Raw genomic sequence first — 18,838 nt, forward strand, 5'->3', positions numbered from 1 at the left:
GAATTAACAGACAATAAGTGCTCTTAATTAACACAGACAAGACATTTACCATAGAATATTTATTGTTACATATTGCTCTGTATCGCTTCAATCACGCTATGCACTCCCACTGAAGTACTGCAAACTGGAAGTAGACGTTCGATCGCTTTTCTCTGATCTCCATACTTTTGGCGGAACGCTCGTGAATCGTCCGCCAAAATTTCCAGTAAAAAGCGCCCGTCGCCGTCGTCGACGTCGGATCTCGTTCCCCTCTGGCCTCTCCAGATAGTTGATGTCGGCATCGGGGATTTTGGAGTTTTCTCCCATTTTGAGAAAACTCTACCCGCGGTCTCGGCTTAGGCTACCGAGCATCGTATTCGACCGACAGAGCGGTGGGACCTTCGGAAGACGGTTCTTTCAGCCCAAATACGGGGAAATTGGAAACATCGGTGAAATTTTCCCCATCTTCGTAAAAGGGCTTACGGAGGTCTTAATACTGCATGGATCTGATTCAACAGTGGACTGGTGATGCACGGCACGAAGTAGTGCCGTGGTTGGAGGGTTCGGCCGAGATCGCGCGGACACTTTCGGCGGCAGCTAGGAAAACGTGGAATCCTATGATGGCTTAGCTGGCCGTTAGTAGTCGCACGATTCGGCTCGAATTTGGATATGATAAGGGATGCTCTAGTGTGGTTTTGAGGTTCGGCCGAGATCGAATGAGTAGAACGGCTAAAAACGCGGAAAACGTAAAATCCGCGTTTCCCCGTATAACGGCGTTTTGGCTCATCCGACTTTAAGGGGATAATGACAGTGACTTGAGGAGTGCTGCATTAAATTTTGGCACCAATCGCTCAATAACTTTTCGAATTATTGACGATAGCGTCCTTGGACCAATTCGAAAGGTTAGTAAAAATTTAGATGGTTGTTTCCAAATATTGCCCTGAAGAGTGCCGTAGTTCGTCTGCAGGTTGTGAGAGTCGCTGCAGGGGATATTGAGCGCCGGGATGGCAGACCCAGGCGAGATCGGCCGCAATATAGATGACATTGGAAACATCGGTGAAATTGGTCTTGGAGGCGCTATCGCCAAGAGGATCGATGTCATGTTATGGGGCGACGTCCGTACTAGGGTGCAGAGTCGCGGAAATCGTTCCCAGACGGTATCGAGTTCGATGTCTGAACTGATACCGTGGAGGCTTTTTTGATTTGCCCGGCCGACGGCGATTAGTTTTGCAACCGTGGCGAGTTTTCGGTTTGGATTGGAAAGGTAGACGAATTTGCCTCCTTCCCAATTCAACTGTCTCAGGTATATCCGTAGGTACAAGACGGCGTCTAGGAATATACTGAGTGTTCTGAAATCCTGAAACTCACTCGAAGGGTGGAATACGACAACATGTATTTATACTAATATCGCCGTTTTATCAAATATCATTCATATCAGAGCTCATAGAAAAGACTATACATGTTACAGTGGTGAATCTTAATCTTAAAAATAGAAATTCACAATCAGTTTTTTAATTTTACCTTTCCCATTATCCAGATTGTGATTGTACAGAGTAATTTCACTTTAAATACAGAAACTGCAGGTCTAGATTCATTACCAAAAAATAAGTAGTGCTTGCTTTATAAACTTATTCCTGCGGGACTCGGTATTCGATATACAGGGTGTTAAAGTTTACAAAAATATATATTTTTTCTACTATATATTCATAATGCGCTGACGGAATTGAATGAAATTTACTACAGCATATTCACCTTTTATTGTATGTAATATTAACCTTATGGCTTTAAGCGGTGGCGTGCTACTAGAGCTGCCGCCTCATTTTCCCAAGAAAAAAAATAGAAGAAATAATTTTACATTCAGGTACTGTATGAAAAATGTTTCTTGGTGTTTTTTAATAGTAGCAGCCGTTTAGGAGATATTTGGGCTTGTTTTTACGTTTTATTGCATTTTCCTTATAAATTAATCAGCTCATTTGATGAAAACCTCCAGGTTTTACACAGTGACGTGTACTAATGCGTCCGCCAACTTTTTCCAAGAAAATAATACGAATAATTATTTCTACTGGCACCTAGATAAGTCAATATTAAGCCATACGTTTTAAACACATTTATCAATAGTAAGGCATGTTTATTTTTTTTGTCATGAAAATGAACGAGTCACCAGATATAAACAAAAATTTTTTCGCCTTTACGAAGGTACTCAACGCTGCATTCAATATCTCTAAAATACCTCAAAATCACCATCAGGAGATCTGTAAACCGTCAAAATTCTAATATTCCGCAATCCACAGCAGCCATTTCACAATGTAATTCTACTGATAGTTGATTGATTTCAACTGCTAAGACCGCATTGTAAAAGGACCCGTAAGCCATGTGGGCCTTTAAAATTTTAAGATGCCATTAAGTTTAATTATTTATTTAACCATTTAAGAGGTATTTCATGACATTAGTCAACATATAAATAGAAAGGTATTTTAAACATCAATAACATTTCAGGAATATTGTATGTACATATATTTTATAGATTTGGTAAAGGAAGTAATTCCTGGAAAATTCCACATGGGGTTTATCTTCTCCAGATCATCATAATCAATTTCAACAAAATCTTTAAACCCTGCCTGCCTAGCATTCTTTTGGGATATAATAGATGTAAATATCGTGGCTGAAGCTTTGATTCCAACTGCTAAACATAACTCACGCCTAAAAATAAAATGCTAAATTAATTATAACATCAGATATACAAAGCAACCTATTTTCTTTGTCGAGACAATTATTATTAAACCATATAACAATTATTGCAATCGGATTGAAACACAAAACTGAACTGAAAAACTATTTGTTTCATTATTTCCTACCTCGCTTTCAAAATTTCTGTAGCTATTCCTTGCCCTCTAAATTTTGGCAGAACGAATAGACCAAAAGCAGTTAGATATTCGTTAATATTTAATTCATTGAATATATCCCTCTTTTTCGTTACGTATATAAATACTGATAACACTTTTTGATATGTTTTACATTTGTCCTAAAACAAGACAATTAATTGTTAGTGTCTGATACTAGATACTTATTTATGTAATTGATACATTATTGGGCTTATGGACCTACCAAGCGCTTACTTGCACAAACCGGTTTGTAACAGGAAGCAAATGTAAATATGAAAGATATACCACAGAAGGATAGATGTCACAGATATAGTAATTTAGCTATTAAATTATAACGAGCGTTCAAATAAAAACGTGGTCGAAGTTGGCTCTGACACATTGGACGTAGGGAGTAGCTTATAGCGACCAACTTAACCTCATTTCTCAACGAGCTGTATAGCAGCTGTCAGTTTCAATAACGTTAATGACTATATAACTTTATTTTAAAGAATAATCGTGATAACAATAACAAACAATTAAAGGAGCTGCGGAAAGTGTCCCCCTCCTTGTTATAACAATAAATTAAAGCAGCTGCTGAAAGTGTCCCCCTCCTTGTTCCAAGCACTTTTCACACCTGTTCCTCAAAGAATTAAAGACATTTTCTAAGATGCTCGGGGTATTGTTAATTTCACGAATCTTGTCTATAAGTCGAGCCTGCAGATGGTTTAAATCAGGAATAGGCAGTTCAAAAATAGTGTTTTTAAGGTAAGGCCACAAAAAGAAATCACACGGCGTAATTAGTCGATTTTGGAAAAGTTCCCTCAACATATTCATCGTCTCGCCTGCCGTATGTGCCCTTGCGCCATCTTGTTGAAAGTAAAAGTTTGTAATTTCGTTTTCTTCCAGCTGGTTAACAAAAGGAGCGATAATTTCTTCTCTATACCTTTGCGCAGTAAGAGTACCATTAAAAAAAATAGGTCCATAAATCCTCCTTCGATTGAGAGCACACCAAACTCCAATTTTTTGAGCGTGTAGACAAAAAAGTTATCTGGTTTTTCAGAAGACCACATTCTCATATTCTGTGAGTTTACGTAACCACTTAAATGAAACCAGGCTTCATCAGAAAAAAAGGTGATATTATGAAGTTCACCGTAGTTGTTTAAAAACCATTCACAAAATACAGCCCGTCGCGGAAAATCAACTTCATGAAGTTCTTGCTGACAAGTTAAACGATAGGAGAACAAACGCAAATCTTTTTTTAACACTGTGTGGCAGGTACCGACTGATACTCCCACCATTTGTGATAAAACACGTACAGAAGTTCTTGGCGCATTTTCCATTATTTGTTGGACATTTTCTTTAATTCTTCAGTCCGCTTTTTAGGTCGGCCGCTTCCTTCTTTTCTTGTTACACTGCCCGTTTCACGAAAAACATTAACACAACGCTGAACTGCACTTTGAAAAATTTTGTACTCAACAACGCCGGGAAATTGATTTTGAAATTCTATGAAACATTCCTCAATAGAATACTTCCATATTCCATCAATCTTGCGTCCATTTCTAAAGTAGGACTCTATGATAAACACTTTTTGTTCTTGAGGACACACCATTTTAAACGCTTTTTAAAACGAAAATATTCAAATTTATAGGGGCGATATAGCGCTTTGACAGATGACGTTTAAGTCATTTGCTATACGCTACGCCCTACGTCCAAATTTTCAGAACCAACTTGACCACGTTTTTATTTGAACGCTCGTTAGATGCCATTACCATCAGTAAAACTAATTTCCTCAAGTCCGGTTTACTGCAAGATAATCTCCGATTCTGATTGAAGGATTATACTGAATTTAACCATTTCTTAATATTGTAAATAACAGTTAAAGCCCATTGAAATTTGTTTCGTGGTTATTGAAACATAGCGTTAACCGAAGATAATTAAAACACTCACATCTGTTATTACATGTAGTTGTCAAGTTTGGTAACAAACACTTGTATACTATTTTTCTTTTATAAAATTTTAATTGTATCGCATTATTTCCTGGAAAAAAGTTAGGCCACGTTACCACGAAGTTACAGTATCGCAAGTATCACGTGTCATATGAAGAATAACCGAGGGGTGATCCACTAGCCGGAATCAGTGCCTAGATAAATGATACTGAATCAGTGTACCTACGTTTTGATCGGAATGTGGCGGGAATACACCGGAATAACAATGAACACGACGAAATAACCTGGAATATAATGTAATATCCTGGAATAAACAGGAAAATGGAAATAAGAAGAAATAAAACGCAAGATTATGGAATATTTTGATTCCGGTGTAGGTACATACAGGGTGGGCCACCAGTAACGCCTCGGTCGCTAGTGACCAAACGGCAAATGTTACAGAAACCTGTATAGGTGGGTATATGTAGGTTGATTACGGCTACATTTTAAAAATATTTTGAAATATACAGGGTGTCCAGGAAAAGCGTACCATATCAAAGTTATGTTTTTTTAAATGGAACACCCTGTATTTTACTGCATTTTTGAAAGCACCGTAAAAAAATAGGTGAACTTTATTAAAGGTTCTGCATACCTAGGACTTACAGTTTGTGAGATATTTCAATTTTAGTGAAAATGCAGGCATAGCGTAGAAATTTAATATTAGCAATAAAAAAATAATTTTAAGGAAGCAGCTTTGGAGGGTCTATTTTAGATCCTTGAAGTTATAAATTGTTATATTTGTCGTCACTTAGTATTATACAGGGTGTTCAAAAAACTGCTGAATACTTCTCTCAACTTTAAACAGCAATAACTTGGTTATTTTAAATGGAACACCCAGTATATTTTTACTTTGGGAGTTGGGAAATTTAAAACTCTTTCAAACTGTGTATAGGTTCCCTATACCTATCTCTAACGGTATTGGAGATATTTGTGCCGTTTCGTTTTTTATCGATTTTTTTTGTAAGATGTATCCACGTGTCTCTATCGAGGTCTTTACTGAATTGGTTTGGGTTCTTCTTGATGACGTCTCTGTAAATATAAGGAGAAAAATGTGAATGCAAATACATGGCACACCTGCACATTTTTCATATTCAGTGAGAAATTATATAAATCGATAATTAAGTAATAAATGAGTAGGTAAGAATGGTTCATGTCAGTGGCTACCACAGGTGTCCAAACCTCTCGTAATGGACTTCTTTGTTTCGGGCTGTATAAAAATATATCTTGTACACAGTGTTCCACCTACTACTTGCGATGATATGAAGGAAAGGATTAGATATGCATTTGCCACAATCACCCCAAATATTCTAAGGAATGTGAGAATATCATTTGAAGATAGAATAAGATGCTGTATTCAAGAGAATGGTTATCAATTCGAACATCTATTAAAATTTTTCTTTGTTTCTTCTAAAAGTAAAATTTTCTTTAATAAATATTTTTCATGTTCATAAATAATTCAGTTACTTACTACAAACATATTTATACAAAATTAATAACTTTTTATAATTATTCTGCTTATAAAATAATATTTTTTATTAGAAAACTTTTTTGAATATTGTCATGATAATGATAAAAGGAAATTTTACTTTTAGAAGAAACAAAGAAAAATTTTAATTGATGTTCGAATTGATAACCATTCTCTTGAATACAGCATCTTATTCTATCTTCAAATGATATTCTCACGCAAATGCATATCTAATCCTTCCCTTTAATATCATCGCAAGTAGTAGGTGGAACATTGTGTACAAGATTTTTTATATAGCTCGCAACAAATAAGTCCATTACGGTGAGGTCTGGACTCCTACGTGGCCACTGACATGCACCATTCCTACTTATCCATTTGTTACTAAATTTTCGATTTAAATAATTTCTCACTGAATATGAAAAATTTGCAGGTGCGCCATCTAATTGCATCCTCATTTTTCTCAATATATTTAAAAAGACGTCATCAAGAAGAACCCAAACCAATTCAGTAAAGACCTAGATAAAGACACGTGGATACATCTTACAAAAATATCGATAAAAAATGAAACGACACAAATATCTTCAATACCGTTAGAGATAGGTATAGGAAACCTATACACGGTTTGAAAGAGTTTTAAATTTCCTAACTCCCAAAGTAAAAATATACTGGGTGTTCCATTTAAAATAACCAAGTTATTGCTGTTTAAAGTTGAGAGAAGTATTCAGCAGTTTTTTGAACACCCTGTATAATACTAAGTAACGACAAATATAACAATTTATAACTTCAAGGATATAAAATAGACCCTCCAAGGCTGCTTCCTTAAAATTATTTTTTTATTGCTAATATTAAATTTCTACGCTAAGCCTGAATTTTCACTAAAATTGAAATATCTCACAAGTCCTAGGTATGCAGAACCTTTAATAAAGTTCACCTATTTTTTACGGTGCTTTCAAAAATGCAGTAAAATACAGGGTGTTCCATTTAAAAAAATTTAACTTTGATATGGTACGCTTTTCCTGGACACCCTGTATACTTCAAAATATTTTTAAAATGTATCCCTAATCAACCTACACATACCCACCTAAACAGATTTCTATAACATTTGCCGTTTGGTCACTAGCGACCGAGGCGTTACTGGTGGCCCACCCTGTATATGGAATACATTGAAGTGATGGAACAACTTGGAATATGGTGCAATAACTGGGAATACATGGAATAACTTGTGATCAGTAAATCAGTAGGTAAATACATATTATTATAGTACAGCTTCGCAAGGACAATCGAATTTTTAGCTTAACGGAAATGATTTCCCAAAAAAGTTATAAGTATGATCATCTAAGAGGCTCCAAAAATTTATTTTTAGGAAAAATAATTAAAAAATATAAACATTTCGTCTTTTCTTGTCTTAACAGTTTTTCCTAGATTAGCATTTTTCATTTACTACGACTCTATGGTCATTATTATCTAGATTAAATTATAATAAAACAAACTGATAATAGTTAAATTCGATAATATAAACACTAATGTCGAAGAATCACACAAGGTATATATTCATTGTATTACGTTTAAGATTGTAATACCTTTATATTTTTCCCCTTGTATTTGTGGGTTGTAAGTGAATTTAGTTGTAGCATGGTACAAGAGATGGTCAATTAGCTATTTAAAACGAATGTTTGAAAACCTCAAAGGACTACAGATATAGAAATATAATTGTTCCCTAACGTAAGTATAACTTTACTAACGTATAAAGTAATTTGCTATCTGTAATCTGGAGTCAATATTTTTAATCACCATTTTATAATTTCCGACAATACATCGCGTAGGTAAGTACCTAATTGGTAATTTTGGAATTTCAATTGAACTACCTGAAATCATCTGCAAATACCAAGAACAAGATCGACATAGACCAGTGACTACAAGTCATGCACTGGATCAACTCACAGTGCCAATATTAATACCAACCAGAGGATGTAATCTCCAGTTTTAGGTTTCTACCGAAGAAGAGAACGATACGTCTCTTCTCTCGAAACGTTAAGGAGTTTAGACCGACAGCGTGACAACCGGTCTGGAAATGGTTCAACCATTGGCAACTGCCATAGAAGCCTACAAGCGAAGAGTGGATTCAGTGCATAGTATGCATAGAATATCCAGTATTTATGGATTGAATACTATTTTCTGTATTCATCCCAGCTCTGCGTATAAGTAAGTCGCTATCGTGTATCAGGCCCATTAGTAGATAAATTATTACAGTAATTTATTATTTAATTTTTTCCTTATAGAGAACTTTTCTCACAAGATATGACTTTTAGAGACCCGACGAAACCGCCTAGTGTGTATTTGTATTATAAGATTTATTTTAAAATAAGTAAATCATATAATTTTTGAACGTAGTAACGTGTTTGAATAAACTTAAGACCCCATACACATGAGGGTTTTTTTTTCACCGTCGTACCGTATAGTGAATTTTTTCCTTTTCAACAGAATACATTTGTTTTAAATGTGTACTATTTCAGACGATGAAAATCCACTACACTGCGACGCGACGGTATAAAACTTGCCTGTGCGAATTACTTAGATGTAGAAACTATACAGGGTTAGAACTATTTAAAGGGAGACTACAGGGATATCGGAAACAGTTAGTCATACAGGGTGGCTCAAATTACAAAAAAGTTGCACAATTATGGGGTGAGTGTTTTGATGAAAACAGATCCAATATATCTTCGATAGTTTATGAGATATCTCGAAAAAAGTGAAAATATCGATTTTCTATTTTTCGTTATAACTCATTTGTTTTTTAAGATAGCCTCACGAAATTTTGTATCTAGGCATTATCCAACACGACGATTTTAATGGCGAGTTCAGATTTTTTCTATCTTCCATTGTTTCAGAATCGCGATAGTCAACTTTTTTTTTTTTCTTATGGACGCCATATTGGTTCTCCTCATGGATGGATAAAGAAAAAAAATACGAATTCAATGAAGTATCACACTTTACAAAAATATCCTGTCTGCCTGCAGCAATTTGAATTTCTTTTTAATTTTTCTGAGTAGTAGTAGGCTGATGTCCGAATTGTCAATTTCTTTAGTGTAAAACATGGTGTTCCATTTAAATTGACAAAGTTAACATCCGGGGCCATTTTGTTTGAACTTCATTTGTTTTTCTACATCATTTTCGAAAACTTCATAAAAAATAATGCAACTTTTGTATTTCACATTTTTTTTATAACTCTTAGTTAAGTTAAAGGTTGGGAGGGGTCAAAATAATCCATAGGACATGTCCCAATCTATTGTTCACCGAATCTGTTATTTAAAAATTGTTTCACTTGCAAAGTACTATGTGCTGGTGCACCATCATGCTGATATCAGCATTCCACATAACGCATAACCGGCAATGTTTGGAGAAATTCCTCTACATAATTTTGTAGAAGATCCAAGTACTTAGGCCCATTTAATGTACAGAGTAATTCACTATATTTTGACACCCCTTTAACTTTTTTGTTTGTTGCACTATTTTTTATGAAGTTTTCGAAAATGATGTATAAAAACAAATGAAGTTCAAACAAAATGGCCCGGGATATTAACTTTGTTAATTTAAATGGAACACCATGTTATGTTTTAAACTAAAGAAAATAACAATTCGGACATCAGCTTACTATTTCAGAAAAATTAAAAAGAAATTCAAATTGCTGTAGGCAGACAGCATATTTTTTTAAAGTGTGATACATCGTTGAACTCGTATTTTTTTTCTTTATCCATCCATGAGGAGAACCAATATGGCGTCCATAAGAAAAAAAAGTTGACTATCGCGACTCTGAAATAATGGAAGATAGAAAAAATCTGAACTCACCATTGAAATTGGATAATGTCTAGATACAAAATTTCGTGAGGCTATCTTGAAAAACAAATGAGTTATAACGAAAAATAGAAAATCGGGATTTTCACTTTTTTCGAGATATCTCAGAAACTATCGAAGATATCTTGGATCTGTTTTCACCAAAACACTCGCCCCATAATTGTGCAACCTTTTTGTAATTTGAGCCACCCTATATGACTAACGGTTTCCGATATCCCTGTAGTCTCCCTTTAAATAGTTCTAAGCCATATTGTAAATTAAAAGTGACTTACTACTTACCTCTATACCACCTTTTGTACCTTTTTCACTTAAGGCAGTCATATTACCCCCTACAAATTCTATTTTGCCGTTTTCATCTTCTGTTAGGCAAATAATACCTAATTTGTGACTAAAGCCATATCTCCATAAATCTGTAAAGTCTTGTACCGCCTGTGGATCTTCCGCAAAATCTGAAATGGAATAAAATAATTCACTATATCAGCATTCATTTACGTTTTAATTTTTAACAGTATTTAGACAAGTGATTGAAATTTTGGTTTTTCATAATTCCATCCATAAAGAATATAAATTTGTCAAAAATCATTTAAAAGAATTTTACGTTAGTACCTAGATAGGTATCAATTGAATGTTGATTGTGGTTCTGATTGTTAGATGTCAAGGGAGTGAATTCGTTATTTTAAACCCTCAACTCAACCCTTAAAAGGTCACAATGACCATTTTCTACAATACTGGCAATATCTACAACAGAGTTGGTCTAGTATTCGTCTTTATTTTAAAAATTTTCAATTTATTTTAAATAAAACGAGAATTAAGAATTATCTGACCCCACGAAAAAATTGAGAATGATCTAGACAGGTATCTCTCTTTTGGTTAGACCCTTTCTATTCGATACCCTTTGCCATAATCAGCCTACAGCTATGTCAGTTTACTTACTTGAATATTTGCATACAGGTTCGTCTTTTAAAAAAATCTTTTTCATGTTATCTATAAATATATCTTCATATTCAGGCGTCAGATCCTGAACCCAATATTTTCGGGCAACTCCATCAGCGTCCCTTCTTTCAAAAGTTCTCCAGATAGATGGAAATGGAACTTCTTCTGGCCGTTTCCAGTTGCCCATATTGTGAAGAAGTTTGTGTCTGGTGAGCCGCTGATGAATGATCTTAGGTTTTTACTAGATGTTAAGTGTAGCTCGATGCTGGAAGGAACATGTAGACCACACACTAGTTATTTCCCACAAAATCATTAATTAAATTATAACTGATTATTATCAATACATCGAAATTAAAGTCAAAGCTTAGGTACTTAAAAAATTCAAATCCATTCATATTTTATTTTTTGCTTTCAATGCGATATTTTCAGTATTAGGATAACCAAGGATATACCTCTAATTTTTTTTTGCAATTTTGCAATGGAACATTATTTTATTACTATTATCACTTTTTGTTATTTTACTCAAGTGTTCTAGTAGATATACAGTACGCGCCTAAAGTACGGAATAAATAAAGTAAAAACGAAACAAATTTTTCTTGGGAAAAATCCTCGAACAGGTCGATTTTTAATTTAAAAAATACATATTTTAGCATAAAAGGCGATTTTCAACCGTCATTTGTTTTCGTGAAATGACGTCATCGGCATTTTTTTTTAAATAGCAGCCCCTATTTTTTTTCTTGATTCTGAAAGATCGTTTCATTGTCGATCCGATAGTATTAAATTGTTGCCATCTTACATAGGAAAGTTTTCGAGTAAATGACGATTGAATGTTAGAAAACCCAAATCAATTAAAATAAAACAAAAAAGTTTTTTATGGATCATGTATGTGTAAATCTTTACAAAGTGCCACTGTCATACCGACTTTCTAAGTATTGTAAGGGCCAAATTCAGAGACTTCCCTAAATGTATACTAACCTTTCACTCATATCAAACTTATTCTCCACTCAACTTAGGGTGCCCTCATCTCATTCTCAATTCTGATATTCAGAAATGTGTCTAAATGAGTGACTAACTTAAGTGTGCATCAAACCACAAATTACTAGATAAGGGAACAGTTGGCTACTCAAATATTACCAAAAATATAATGACATCAATGAAAACCTAATGTCACATTTTTCTTTATTTTGAATTTGAATGTTGAAAATATGTAGGTACATAATAAGTTACATTTAAATAATAAATAATCAAGATCAAATTAAAGTCTAATTAATTATATAGGAAACCCCGCAATTTCAAAAAATTGTCGTTTTAATATTTCCGTGTGGGCTGGAAATGTAATAAGTCTTGGTAAACTTCTTGTAAGTTCCTCGCTAATTTCTCGGACAATTCTGCAGACCGAGGACTGACTGATTGTGGCTACATCAGCATAAACTTGCTGAAAAGAAATTAAATTACATTTAAATCAAGATATGAATAATAATAAAAGTCATCAATACCTGATAAGACCCTGTTGCAAAAAACCGCAATGCCACATACAACTTTAATGCAGGGGGAACTGGTAGTCCACGATTATCACCATCTCTAATGTTATGATAAACCATTGGAAGTACTGTAGTTTCTATAGTATCTCTTGAGAATCTAATACGTTGTATCAATTCACTGTTAGTGTACCTTTCAAAAGGATTAGAATTATCTCTCAATAAAATTCTGAAAATAAAATGGAAATATTAGTATTACTGCTAATTACAATAGGTAAACACTTTTAGTTACTTACCTAGGTACAGGTAAAAAACCATCAACATCTTCAACATAATTGAAAAATTCCCAAAAATNATTAACTTCAGAATTCACAAGCTCAATTTTTCAAATGTTCAAAATCTGTGCTTTTTATGAGAGACATGCATTTTCCATTAAAGTATTGTCAGATATCGGAACGCCGATTTAGGCCCAAATTCATAGATCTCACTAAAGTTCCGCTCACACTTATCTCGTACTAAACTCACCCTAATCGTATTCATAAACAATTCTAATTCAATGAGTCACTTAAATCGTACTCATATTGCCCTCACAAATGAGTGCTAGGTTAGTGACATATTAGTGGTGTCTGACGTGTGCTTATATGTTCCTAATTTATTAATTTTGTGGTTTCATAATATTCTAGCAGTATATTTTACAAATAATTAAGTCCAGGTATTCAATAAAGGATATTCTATATGTGAATGCTATATATATTATAATTATTTTTTAAAAATTATTTCTGTTGCATACCTCATAAATGATTGCTTGTCACTCATTCTAATCTATATGAAGTATATAGTAAGAAAATGAACTAAATATTACTAACTACTAACTAATTATTACTTGGAATATTATGAGGATCGTTTTTACCTGGATAATTTATTAGACCTTTTGATTTTCATTATTTATTATTTAAATGTAACTTATTATGTATATATTTTCAACGTCAGTTATTCAAATTCAAAATAAAGAAATATTGTGACATTAGGTTTCTACTGATGACATATTTTTGGTAATATTTGAGTAGCCAACTGTTTCCTTGTCTAGTAATTTGTGGTTTGATGCACACTCAAGTTAGTGACTCATTTATACACATTTCTGAATACCAGAATTGAGAATGACATGAGGGCACCCTAAGTTGAGTGAAGCATAAGTTTGAGATGAGTGAAAGGTTAGTATAGATTTAGGGAAATCTCTGAATTTGGCCCTAAGTGTTGTAATTATTGTTGAATTTAAAGTATTATGGCACATTTAACTGTCACACAAAGAATTTAAATTTTAGTTCTTATCGGATGCGGGGATAAGACTAGAACGCAGCAGGAAGTTTGCGATTTATTTAATGAAAAACATCCAGATCGCCGTATCAGCCAATCAACAGTCAGGAAGATAGAATCTAAATTTAGAGAAACTGTCAATGTTGTAGATATTCCAAAACCTGTACGTCCAAGCATTAGTAAAGATCACAAACAGAACATTTTGGTAGATAATCCTCATAATACTTTACGATTGGTTGCATTAAACAATGAAATTAGTCAGACCACAGTGCTACGTATCTCAGGGAATGATAAATATCATCCCTACAAAATTCAACTTGTGCAGTAACCCAATGAAGATGATCCCGACCGCCGCCGCCGCTTATACTTTTATGAAATTATGATGGTAGTAGGGCCTTTTTTCTTTGAAGGAACCCTTACAGGAGAAAGATCTTTAGAGTTTTTACAAAATGACCTTGTTCCAGCGCTTGCAGTAATTTTTCCTAACGATAATGACCCTGATATTCCTGATGACACCATATGGTTTCAGCAAGACGGTGCACCTCCGCACCATGAGCGCCCTGTTCGAGATTTTATGGACAATTGTTTTCCTAGGAGGTGGATTGGCAGACGAGGACCAAAGGAATGGCCCGCAAGATCCCCAGATCTTACACCCCCGGACTATTTCTTATGGGGCTACTTAAAATCCAAAGTGTACGTTAATAGACTACATAATTTAGAAGAACTCCAAAATTGTATTATAGATAAAATACACAGAGTTACCCCAGAAATATTTCATAATGTGCAAGAAGAATTTCTACACAGACTTGCGTATTGTCAAGAAGTCTGTGGGTGACAGTTCGAACAGTTAATATAGGTAGAAAACTTAATGAATTGTATTTGCTTGACATAGGAATTGTTATTTCTTTAATGAATAAAATTTACGTTTTCTAACATTCAATCGTCATTTACTCGAAAACATTCCTATGTAAGATGGCAACATTTCAATACTGTCGGATCGACGATCTTTCAGAATCAAGGAAAAAAAAATAGGGGGTTGCTATTTAAAAAAAAATTTCCATGACCTCATTACTTGAAAACAAATGACGGTTAAAAATCGCCTTTTATGCCAAAATAAGTATTTTTTAAATTAAAAATCGACCTGTTCGAGGATTTTTCCCAAAAAAAATTTGTTTCGTTTTTACTGAATTTATTCCATACTTTAGGCGCGTACTGTATCTGTAAGTATATTCTTTTAAAAGAAATCTACAGGTATAAACTAGATATTTACATAAGATAAAATATACATCACAATATATTAAACTAAAAATGAATAACTCAGTTTTTTATGAAAAGTAGATGATCACTTTTATTTACCAAATCCTTAAAATTCAATTCAAATTAACTTAAATAAAATAATTTTTGGTCAAAGTTTCAACACAATAAGCGTTATGAGAGAAGAATGGTGCTTGGATTAAACAATTAAACTTCAATTAGGCAAAAATTGGTGCAAATTATTCTTCCTTTTGATACAATGTATTTACACAGTGTGTAGGTAACTGCCCATGCACTGCCCAAACATAAATAGCAGATTATATATTAAAAAATAATCCAGAAACGCTTCGTTCTCGAGTTACAAAATATTAAAATTAATGACATGTTATAGATTCAGTTATTACGTGGAATACAGATGGATCAAAGACCGAGCAGGATATTGAATTTATTTTCAATTTATAATAATTTTTAGTGAAATGTGAAGCTTGTTTTCTAAGGGAAGATGTGCTGCTAGAGATGTGCTAGAGATATGCGATATCCCTTTTAGAAGAAAAGGGGATTAGCAACTTGGCTACCTCGATCTCCGGAGCGTAATCTGGTTGACGTTTATTTGTAGTGTCATTTAAAACCAATTGCTGTAAAAATCAAACTTGAGAAAGTAAATGAAATTTAAAAAAATTATCAAGTCAGTGGTAGTTTTGTCGGAACACAGTTTAACGCTCGAAAACGAAATAATTAAGTCTATTTTCTCAAAAATGAAAATTCACAAAAAACGGGAATTTTAGGGTTTGTAAAACCGTCCCGGATTTTTTAATTTTTCTGCGTTTCAAAATGTCCACATCTGGAAATATGCTTGTCTATTTAAATCAAATTCTTTTACATCTTTGAATTAAATCACTTCTATTTTAAGAAACATATTTCTGTGGCAAAAAGGAAAAAAGGGATAAGTCTACATATCCCACAATTCACATTCTTCTCTCCCAGCATTTATAATATTGTTTTTGATGATCTGACAAAATGGGATATCTCTACTTAATATAGTATTGCCAAATAAAGCTAACGAAGAAAAGAGTTAAGTAAACATAACTCTTAAAATTACATTAATTCGAAGTTTCCTTGATTATTAGCAACGCAATAACGTCGTAACTACACATATCCCAGCTAAATAGAATTTAACCTAGATGGCAGCAATTATAAAAAGCAATATGTCAACTTAACCCCTTTTGTTATTACCAAACAAATTCATTAAACATTGAAGTGTTATGGTTAAGTGCACTTAATACAGTCTGTTATTTTCACTGGATATGTGCAATACAGTGCAATAACAACATTGTGTTGTGTAGTAAAGTGTCTAGTATAAAGAAAAACAATGGATATCAATAGTCGTGGATATACTTTACTTCAGAAGTGTATAAATGTTGATGTGATCGATGATAAACGTAAGTTTGAATATAATGGAGTAACATAACCTCAGAAAAAATATGTTTTATTGTGATGGACGAAACTATTATTTTTACCAATCATTAAAATTATTAATAAACAGGTATGTTACTACTATATCACTTGTGTATGTCTACTTATAGCTAATTAGAATTTTGAGTATACCTGTCAACATAAAAAATTGAAAACCTCAAATCGGGTTAAGTCGACTTGCAACCTTTGAGAATTTTAACAAAGTTGGATAAAGTAAGGTAATCAGGGATAAGTAATATATTTAATGATTTTTCAAAAACTAATGGCCAGATGCAGTCTACTTCTGTGCATATTTTACATCAAATGACATTGGCCAACCTCAGAAGTACAAAACAGGAAAAAAGAGTTTAATCACTTTTTAGTGAAACAGTTTTATTTAGCTCCTCTAAAATATGACATTTAGACTTATCCCCTTTTTCCTTTTTGCCACAGATTTATAATAATAATATCTATTTACTTATCTATGTTCAAATTGTATATGTATTTGTGAACGAGTAAAAATTATTATTATATTTACACATATTTATACAACATTTTTTGTTGTTTTATTACATATACCCTGCCGATAATGTTCAATTATGCATTTTAAGTACATCCTGTCTAACTACTAGATATTTTATTTCTAATTTCGTATTAAAATGGTTCTAAATTCAGTTAAAATAATTAATGAAATCAATTCTGAAAAACAGCACATTAATTTAGTATTGACACACCTACATACATATTATATATTTCATGCAAAAATGTTATAATACTGCTTTCTAGTCTAACTTTATTTATGTATTAATTACACTAAATGAGTTAACACTTTTTTATCTTTAATAAAAAAAATATATTAAATTGAACTCAGCACTTACAATTAGAAGAATCCAAAATAGTCATTTATCTACCGGCAACTAAAATTTCTACATTTGAACAGAAATTTGAACTAATGTAACAATCTTATCAAAGGCTTATTTTTGAGCTCCTACTAGGAATAATTATAAAAATAACATTTCAGTGTCTGACTCTTTCTTATATTGTTATTAATACAATTTTATACTGTCAATTGAATAGCCATATCTTAATCTTGATAAATTCGCTTAAGCCCTAGGTACATCCTATCTTTATAAAAAGACATTTTTAATACAAAAAAAAAATAATGCTCACCGAACCAAAACGGTGTCTATATACGAGTTTATTAAAAGTAATTAACATCTTTTTTTTCATATAAGTATACAGGGTGTTGCCGAACTTGAAAGGGCAAGAGGACATTGCGAAAGAAAATTTTTGTATGTAAACCCCTGCCTAGTCGGAAGTGAGCTGTTTTGGATCTAGAGCAATTTTTGTCCAAAAACGTAATGGTTTCGATACTTAAGTAATTTTTCCTAAGGATAAGGCAGAAACAATAAATTTGTAATAATTGTTTAAAACAGCTTGTGGTAGGTTGTTCTTTAGTTCAATGCAAAGCCTCTTCCTCTATACAGCCTGTGCAGTTTGTGGATGTCAACTTCCTACATCTGGTTTAAAGTTGCCTTTTTCTCTTAAGGACGGGATTTTGTACAAAAAATATCGCCCAGCGTGAGTCACGAAACGGGACCCCGGCAAGTGCTGCTCTAGCGGCCAACGCTTCAAGTCTAATAATTTACGCTGGACCAATATTCGCCCGATTTTTCAGGAACGGCTCCAATCTGTGTACATACAATCTTATAAAGAAAGAGAGTAAAGGTTTTATTAATCAGTAATAGATTATCGAGGACAATAATATTTTTTTTATTAAGTAGGCAATAATTTTTAGTTAATAAGCTTAAACAATCTTATAATTACTATTCCTTCATTATAAAAGCAGAAATACGATTTTTAAAATTACATGTAGTTTCTTCTTCAAAAATGACCTTAAAACACGTATAACATGGAATAGTCAACAGTCTAATGTTTATATTTTCACATTAACAATCCGATAATGTAAATTAACTGCTATTTTCAGTAAAAATATATACCTAATCTGAATTATTTTTTTACTTTGGCGAGTCGTATTAACTTAAAAAATACTGCCTAATTACTAAAATATATAGAAACTTGCTACTAATTACGTTTTGAGTGTCCCACATATCATCTTCAACATTTCCAGTTAAGGGCTGCTAATGCACCCAACACGGTGCGATTTACTCGTTCACATTGTCCATTTGCCCTGGGCGTGGCAATAGCGTTTTGAATGTGTTTGATCCCTAAATCTAGGCAGAACTGTCGGAATCTATGCGACAT

The 18,838-nt window shown here is 33.3% G+C and overlaps 2 protein-coding genes across 3 annotated transcripts; both read right to left on the reverse strand.

Moving 5' to 3' along the window:
* Window positions 1-2,401: 2,401 nt before the first annotated feature.
* Window positions 2,402-17,485, reverse strand: LOC108913830. Of its 2 annotated transcripts, none has more exons than XM_018719467.1 (5): window positions 17,452-17,485; window positions 11,076-11,365; window positions 10,422-10,591; window positions 2,835-3,001; window positions 2,402-2,679 (listed from the first exon to the last, which is right to left on the reverse strand). In XM_018719467.1, exons 2-5 carry the CDS (start codon window positions 11,260-11,262, stop codon window positions 2,472-2,474), a joined length of 732 nt encoding a protein of 243 aa, XP_018574983.1. In that variant the 5' UTR covers window positions 11,263-11,365; window positions 17,452-17,485; the 3' UTR covers window positions 2,402-2,471. The 2 variants fall into 2 exon arrangements, with proteins under 2 accessions (XP_018574983.1, XP_018574984.1); XM_018719468.1 differs by having other exon boundaries at window positions 11,076-11,340; window positions 17,452-17,467.
* LOC111692020 (putative nuclease HARBI1) lies at window positions 12,346-12,901 on the reverse strand. Its single transcript, XM_023455685.1, has 3 exons — window positions 12,850-12,901; window positions 12,572-12,782; window positions 12,346-12,510 (listed from the first exon to the last, which is right to left on the reverse strand). Exons 2-3 carry the CDS (start codon window positions 12,674-12,676, stop codon window positions 12,346-12,348), a joined length of 270 nt encoding a protein of 89 aa, XP_023311453.1. The 5' UTR covers window positions 12,677-12,782; window positions 12,850-12,901.
* Window positions 17,486-18,838: the final 1,353 nt, after the last annotated feature.

Source organism: Anoplophora glabripennis, unplaced genomic scaffold (assembly GCF_000390285.2).
Source record: "Anoplophora glabripennis isolate ALB-LARVAE unplaced genomic scaffold, Agla_2.0 scaffold819, whole genome shotgun sequence".
NCBI lineage: Eukaryota > Metazoa > Arthropoda > Insecta > Coleoptera > Cerambycidae > Anoplophora > Anoplophora glabripennis.